This window comes from Myripristis murdjan, chromosome 3 (assembly GCF_902150065.1).
Source record: "Myripristis murdjan chromosome 3, fMyrMur1.1, whole genome shotgun sequence".
Classification (NCBI taxonomy): domain Eukaryota; kingdom Metazoa; phylum Chordata; class Actinopteri; order Holocentriformes; family Holocentridae; genus Myripristis; species Myripristis murdjan.
This window is the reverse complement of record NC_043982.1, coordinates 28439828-28448362: the sequence shown is the minus strand read 5'-3', so window position 1 is coordinate 28448362 and position 8535 is coordinate 28439828. Positions and strand designations below refer to the sequence as shown.

Here is an 8535-nt window from a genome sequence, read left to right as displayed (position 1 = left end):
CCATATACACACGAGAGGAATAATTCTGAGGCAACATGAGCAAATTTTCACAACTGGGATTTCTTCATACATGTTTTTCTCCTTTCATAACACAGACTATGTTATCCACAGATCTTTATACTCTTTTCCAAGGCCCATTCATGCTGAAGCTAATGTTGTGCGGTGCCTCAAAATGTATTGTAGTCAATATTGTTCAAAGTTAAAGGTAAGGAAACCCAGGAAGGATTGTTTTAAAGGCGTATCGGTGCTGCTGGATATTCTATAGCCCCAGCGAGACGCTTTCTACTGCTGATTCCTTCTTGTAAAGATAACCTATAATGGATTTTCTCTAAATATATCATTGTCAAATAAATTGTGATAACGACCATTGGTGCTGTGTTCTATAGCCCCCAAGAGCTGCTTTCAAACAGACGATTTCATTACTTTTTCCCCTTTCAGAGATGGGCCCAGAACCACAAAGAAAAGGAAAACAGCAAAACAGGGAAAAAAAGAGTCTTTAAAACACTAGAACTGAATAGGAATTGTTCCGAACACACTGCTGCTTAACCAAGAGAAAATAATCGCATCTCTTCCATTTACAGCAGCATTAGCCAACAGCCTTCCTTCAATAGCTATTGACAGAAATGTGAGCCGATACTCACCTGAGTGTGACCCCGCCAGAGAGCTGAGCAACCGAGCGTTCTGATTGGCTCCATCAAACAGCTCCACTGAGTCGTTCATGGCTGTCTGGAAGACGGCAAACTGACCGAACACCACTGAAGAAGAAAGACAGACAGGAAGGTAAAATACACTGCAAAAAATGAGTAAATGAGTAGTTTCTGGTTTTACATGCTATGCGCTGTGTGTACGCATGTTCGTAAGCAAGTATATGCATTCAAGAGGCAATAATTCAATTAAACAGGTATTCAAGGGTGAGGGTTCAAATTGAAGACTATGAAACCACATGAACTCAATAAATTTGAACCTTTTCTTACATGCATTTTGTCTCTGCAGGTAACTTGACTATAGAGATAGGTGAAGTAAGGTGAAGTGACGTAGGTGAGTCACGAAAAGTAAAAGCACCACCACATCAGCCCACAATTACAAATTCAAAAGAAAAGAACATAGCTTCCTTAAAAAGTACTGTATCCCTGTCACTGTAGCTTGTTTTGACTGCAATTACTGTCCACATCGACATTCTTGTCTGAATATGCTGTCATTTTGCCATTATCTATATCTGCAGTGTTACTCATTTCCGTGATTGGTCTTTGCAGTGTTCTGTATTATTCAGTATTAGTGATGTCTAACCTGTAATATTGATAGAGTCCTAATAATTACAGCTAGTGATGATAGTTTTATACATATACTCTAATCTGGAGAAAAAACTAAAATGTATGTAAATTAAAAAAATATATATATATCTTTGTTTGTATACTGAATAATGTGTATGTTGTTTTTTGTCATCCAAGTAGTATCCAACTTTGGTCACATGACTTACTGAATGCCATTTAGTGCACCTTTTTTCCACTGCTATTTTGAAAGCAAACCTGAAGGAGGTGTAAAATGTGTTGTTTGCTCAATAGTTAAAAAACATGAAAAACAACCTATTGAAAGACCTACTGAAGACTTTCAGTGTATGATGGACCATTAGTTATGGACTTACCAAACTGTGGGGAAACAGTGATGTAGTAGGAGCATGCCTGTCCTGTCGTGTAGTTTAGAGGATAATTTGGGGACAAAACAACTCCTTCCGATCCGCCATACTGTCCTCCACATGGAGCTACAGAGAGAGAGAAAGAGGGAAAGAGAGAAAATTTTATTACAGTTATTCCATTTAGCTGTCCTTGAAAAAAAAAACTCACATATTGAAAATCAGCAGCACAATACACATTTATATAACCCTCATTATAGCTTCTGGTTACGTGTTTTGTAGAGATTGCATTATTTTCTAGAGACAAAACAAAGGATCAGAGAGACGCACAGAGTTATTTGAGTTTGATTAAGCTTGGCTTGGGTATCCCCAAGTCCCTGTTTAGTTATTTCATATGGGATCAACTGCACAGCTGTCACCATTTTGGTTCTGAGGCAGGAAAAAATAAGTGGCAGCAGCACTCAGGCTGTTTCCTCTGTATTTCTGCTTTAATTATTGAACAAAGAATCATATACTGTGTTGACCACGTAACTCACTTTTTTTGTAGTTTTATTTAATTTTTTTTTTTTTTTTTGCGTGTGTGTGTGTGTGTGTGTGTGTGTGTGTGTAAGCCCCATGGAGAATTGCCTGTTAACACCACCTTAATTTATTTTTCTTGTCTGATTTTTAGAAGTCCAGACTAACTCCAGTAGCAGTTTAGCCCAGTGGTTCTCAGTCCTGTTCCTCATATACTACAGCCCTGCTCATTTTCTATGACAGCTAGTTAATTACTAGTTAATCTCCTGGCATCCCAGGTGTAAATCACTCCCTGATTAGATGGCTAGAATGAAAATGAATCCATAGCTAGATCAAAATCTTGCATGGTATGCATCTTCAAATCCTTAGTCCTTCATCATCCAGTCCATTGCCAGAACTGATCTCTTCCCGTCATCTTCAGGACATTTCAATTCATGAACCAGTGCTGAGGGGCAGCAAGGCGGCCTTGAGGAAGCAAACACAAGTGCATCCCTGGTGCTTCCTATGTCGAGGTCATTTATATATATTTTTTTCCTTCCCAAAAGGAATGTATACATTCTTCACCTATTTCACATCTGCCATTTGAAATCACAGTGGGATCATGACTTCATAAATGTGAGTGCAGGTGTTCATTTTCTTGTCTCCTGACCTGCAAAATATTGTGTCCTTCCAGAGTTGATGTTTGATAGTCGTTTCACCAAGAATAAAGGCTTTCAGACTTTAAAACCATGCCAAATCACTATTTTTGATGTAAGAGACTCAAATATTGCCAGATAACAAAGATGTAATGAAAAAATTGTTGCATTCTTGGGGAAACTGAAACAAAAGACTAAAAAAACAAAAAAAAAACTGTTTTTCCCTTAACACACTCAATTAATTTTCCATATTTCCTAAAAATATATGGCAGGGATAATTTGGCTACTATGCATCCATGTCACTGAGATAACATTAAACTATTTACCCACTTATTTATGAAGTGCCTTATTTAAGTGCTAATGTTGATGTAAGTCACTGTGTGTGTGACATTCTTTCAGTTGTATATTGTGAATGTACTGAATTCCTTTTATTGACTCCAAGATCACTTTTAAAATAGAGAAAGCTAAAAAGAAAACATACTTGCAGACTATCATATTTTGCAGCTCAATCCAGTCCAGCCATAGTGGCAGTGAATAGACAAGCAACACTTAGTAAGTAACTGACACTGCTTTGAAATGAGGCTTGGATGAGCAAGGATGTCTCATTTGGAAAACACCTGTTGTTTCAATTTCTCCACCCTTGCCTCTGATCCTGGTCTCCTCCTCTTACTTCTCACAAGGGAGGGACTAAGACACGAGAGCCCGCAAAATAAGTGACTGAAATGTATATGCATGTGCACCAGAGCCCTCACTTGAGGGCCAAGAATGAAAACTACTGGTTTAGACCACCCATTTTCTCCAAAAGTTTTGTGTGTGTGTGTGTGTGTTGTGTGTGTGTGTGTGTGTGTGTGTGTGTGTGTGTGTGTGTGTGTGTGTGTGGGTGTGTGTGTGTGTGCGTGTGCCTGCATGTGTGATCAGATAATCTCCTTTTACCTACATTTGATCTGCGGTGTTCTGTTTTGAAGTCTCAGAAACACACAAATGTGTACCTACACTCTTGAAACACCAACAGTCAACTGTAAGCTTGCTGGGCGAACAGTGCACCAGAAAGTTTTGGTTTTCCAAAACAAAACAAAACAAAACAAAAGTGCCCCAAACTGTGAAGTTTCCAGAAAGCAACAACAGCAAAAATAATTGTAACACAGTATCATCAAGATATTGCTTCCAGTTCTTTCATTTTTGATTAAAACATTCAATGAAACATTTTTTTTAAAGATCAAAAGAATGACGGTCTACGTTAAACAGGCTGCAACATTGCTGAGATCAGGCATGTTCAAAAGTTTTGCTAAAACAAATGTGCCTCATGTACTTTTATTAGCACAAGAAAAAAGTACAACCCAATTCAGTTTTGCCACTAAAGTCTGCTTTTTTTCCCAAAGAAAGGTTGACATCAGTAGCCAGTGAGTGAACCATCTCAGTTGCTCCCCGACTCTGATCTCATAATCAAACGGGAGACTTTGAAAAACAACAAAAACACATTTATTTATCGACATGGCAGTCCTGCTGGACTCTCATCAGAGTGGATTCTTCCTCTCGTCAACGAGCCAGCAGGAGGAAAACATTTGTGAATGAGTTTACGTGGCGCTGATCGAGGGCACAGTATGGGTTCTCCTGTATGAGGATGGAATTCAATTGTGAAACAGCCTATTAATCCCATCTATCATTGTGTGTCCCACTACAAGCAGCACTAACAGTAACCTGATCCATCTTCACCGTCCCCAAGAGAGTACAGTGTGTTCGCATGTGAGCACCGAGGGTAAGGCCAGCAGCATTGAGAGGTCAATGAAATTAGTGTAAGTGTCGGTGAAGAGGTGTGTGTGTGTGTGTGTGTGTGTGTGTGTGTGTGTGTGTGTGTGTGTGTGTGTGTGTGTGTGTGTGCATGAATGTGTTGAAAACTGCAGCAAACAGGATATCTGTCACTGTCAGCTCTCCCAACACACACACACACACACACACATACACACACACACACACACACACACACACACACACACACACACACACACACACACACACACACACAAACATTGTGTACCTTTGTGTATATTTCTTACCTCTTCACCTTTCACCTCCTCTGGTCTCTCTTCTTTTTGTTATGTTTTGGTTCAAGTCTAACTTTGTGCACCTTTGTATTCCTGGCTATGGCTTGCCCAGAAATAAAAAAAAATAAAAAAATAAAAAAAAAAGATTTACATGCTTAGAATGAAAACTGTAGTAAAACTTGGTTTGTCTTTGATTCCCCTGCTAGACAGTTGTAATCACCCACTCTTCTTCCTCTCCTCCCCACTCCCCTCCACTCCTCCTTTGTTCTTGTTTCCTAAAGCATCACTGTAATCACCCGCTCCTCTCCTCTCCCCCTGATCCTGTGCACTGATATTGATTGATATTTCTTGGATTGGTGCTTGTTAAGCCGCTCTGCATTCGCTCCTTCAGGTCTGGAGGTCTTGTCTTGATCTATCCACAATCCCCCTGTGGTGCTGCTCTAGGCTCAGGTGTCAGCTTTATCAAAACCCTTCACACACAGGTGCTTTGATCACTCACACACTCTCTCTCTCCGTATCTCTCTCTGTCTCTCTCTCACACACACAGACACACACACAAACACAGAGATGCGCAAAACACTATGCAAGTCGCACTCTTTCTCCCTCTCACACACACGCTTTGATCATCCACACACCCATGCACATAATACACATACACACAAGCACACTCACAGACACTTTGCAAGTACTACCTCTTACTCTCTCTGTCTTGTTTTCTTTCTCTCTGTCTGTCTCACATAAACGCGCACACACCACACACACACACACACACACATGCAAACGCGCGTGCACACAGCTGCAGCACTTTGGGGCGGTATAGTCAAGGTACAGCAGTGTACTTCTTTGAAAAATCTTGAACTCTGAGAGTTGTGTCGTAAGTCTTCCAGGATGTTTTTTTCTGAGAGCCATAAAAAAAAATCTTTTAAAGTAAAACAACTGTGGCACACAACAGAGCTCAAATTACCCCAAACTCCTGAATGAGTGCTATGTACACAACAGGCCCAATCTATTTTCATCAGGAAACACAATCAGTGTAAAATTCCCGGAGACATTGGGAAACAAGCCTTGCCATCTTGATGAGACCTTGCCTGTTCATCATAGCATGAGAGCTCTGGATTCTCTCCTTATAACAGTGATTTCAGCAGGGGGGTGTTACAGTTTTCTATTGTGCTATAGAGAAAAATCAATCAGTGCAGTATGCGCATATGCAATGCTCATGCCAGCTGTTGTCATGCGAATGATTTAACCTTGTAAGATTTAAGGCTTAGGTGATGTTGCCAGCAAATAGTGACAACTCAGCTGTGATGCAAGCAATGACAACTGCCAGCCTGCAACTGCAATCCCCCCTAAATGCTGCATACAATGTGTGAATTTATCGTCTTTTGTCTGAGTGGAAAAAAATAGCATCTACCTAGCCCACTCTGTGCCTTTTAGCATTAATTCTTACCATTTTATTGATGCATATTAGTCAGCTGTGATTTTCCTGCCAAACCCTGCCTCTCTGTGTGCATCCAAACTCAGATATTCAATAAAGTTATATCATTCATCATAATATGTTTCACCTCAAAGACTTGCACAATATCACTTCAAACTACTACTCTTTTAAGCAAATGTAACATCTGTGGCTTTTGTATTGATGTATGCTCTTACAAAGATGACTTTTGCTGCACAGAATGCATGTTTTAGTCATTACAAATATAAACAGACTCTATATGCATTGTGTATAGCTCTCCTTATAGGGAAAAGGGCAGCTTCACAGCAAAGAGAACAAATTCACTCCATTAAATTGATTGGGATTGTTAAAACTGCTACAATTACCTGAGCTGACAAACAAAGCTAAAGACATTCTCACTAACAAGGTGATTCCAGTCAGGTAGGTGAAGGTGACACTACGAAATTATTCATGAGTTTTTTCCTCCATTAGTAGTCCAGAAAAGTGTATTCCACCGACCAGAGGCAAATTCAATCCATACTTGGTCTGTCCCTCCATATTCATTTGGTTCCCTTATTCACATTAGATTGGTGCCTCTACCTGTCAGTCACTTAAAATTTCCAGCAGGAGGCATCACACCCACCCACACCTTTGAATGCATATGACCGACAGAGATAAAGTGAAGTGGAAAGTGAGAGTACCAAAGTGAAAGAGAGAGACAAGAGAAACAGAGATAGATAGACAGAGACAGATAGACAGAGAGAGAGAGGGAGAGAGAGAAAGAGATTTGTCTTGTGTGTGTGTGTGTGTGTGTGTCTGATTACGTCAAAGGGGTGTGTATGCTTGTACAGCCTGCTGATGCACTTTAGCGAACCTGATGCCCATATGATTTGTGTATTCCAAGCAATAGCATAATCCACTTTACTGGTGCACAAACAGCTAGGATGTGGAATATCATGCGTTTTTATATTGCAATTTCAAAAATGCCAACATAAAATTAATAAAATCCAAACTGTCAGCATGAAACACTTTCCCCGTCTCATTTATAGGCTACACTCGACTTAAAATGTCACCTTTTCTGAATCTTTAGAAGCCTCTCTTCAATTTGGCATCCATATAATCCACCGCACAGCACTCATTTCAATAAAACTTTAACTGAGCTTGGATAAAAGCTAAATTGAAAAGTGTCTCCTAAATATGCATAAAAGGTTTTAAGTCATGTACTAACCAGGGACATACCGATCCACAACAAATGGCCAGGTTTTTGTATGTAATTTGGTGCAACATTCTTTTTTTAGAAGAGCAGCACGTATTGGTGCTATAGTCAGTTCAGTGTATAATGATATACCCATTGGTCTGACTAGTAAATACAATACATACCAAAGGCTTAAGCATTTCTTTTAATCTATACATTTTTGTGTATTTTGAAATAAAATGAGGAAATTATGTTTATAGTCATAAGGTTTGAGTTTTTATAGTCTTGCAGCAGACATGGATCACGAGCCAGTATACAGTGGTGGAAAAAAGTTTTCGGACACCCCATGTATTTGCGAAATATTGCATTAACAAATCACTCTTAGGTCTTCAGGTGCAATTTCTTTTAGTACGGTCACAGCCAAAATACTAAACAAATACTAAAAAAGCCATTAAAAACTTAAAATTGATTGGTTCCATAAAAATGCATAAGAAATTTTGAGTATTGGGTCATTTTGGTACCAGTGATGAAGGTCGTTCTTTTTATTAAAAGACACCATTTTTGTTGCCAAGCTTCGTGTCTATATAAAGCCAGCACATTTGAAAGCTCTTCAGACACAAAAATGGCTAAAACAAGGAACCTAACGCAGGAAACACGCCTGAAGATAAAGATTAAACTGTCAAGAATTTAGTTTTGTTAATTTTTCTTGTAAACAATATAATTTGTATTTGTTTGTATCTGTCTAATGCAGCCACACCTTTTGAAACACAAGAAAGATTTTTCCACAAATATTTCATGATAATATTTGAGATTGTGAGATAGTGTAAAATTTTAAGGGTGTCCGAAAACTTTTTCCACCACTGTAGTGTCAGTAACACCCATGGAAGTACTGACATGGAAATACAGGGAGTCCCAGCGAATATACTCTCAAGGGGTCGCAATAACAACACAAATACCAGAAAAAAAGGAAAACACAGTATTTAAGGTCAATGATGACGTTCCACCTTTTCATGATAATAATGAAGAGTAGTAAAAATTTTAGGTGTAATCAAGACTAATCCCAAGCACCACATAGCCTAGATTAT

At 39.1% G+C, this 8535-nt stretch overlaps 1 protein-coding gene across 1 annotated transcript in view; it reads right to left on the bottom strand.

The window, feature by feature from the left end:
• LOC115378771 (CUB and sushi domain-containing protein 1-like) overlaps positions 1–8535 on the bottom strand; it is a 659837-nt gene that overhangs the window by 109808 nt on the left and 541494 nt on the right. Inside the window, exons 33-34 of the mRNA XM_030079264.1 lie at positions 1643–1759; positions 642–755 (exon numbers count right to left, since the gene is read on the bottom strand). Of these exons, the coding sequence (XP_029935124.1) occupies positions 642–755; positions 1643–1759 (231 nt within the window). The remainder of the gene's footprint in view (positions 1–641; positions 756–1642; positions 1760–8535) is intronic.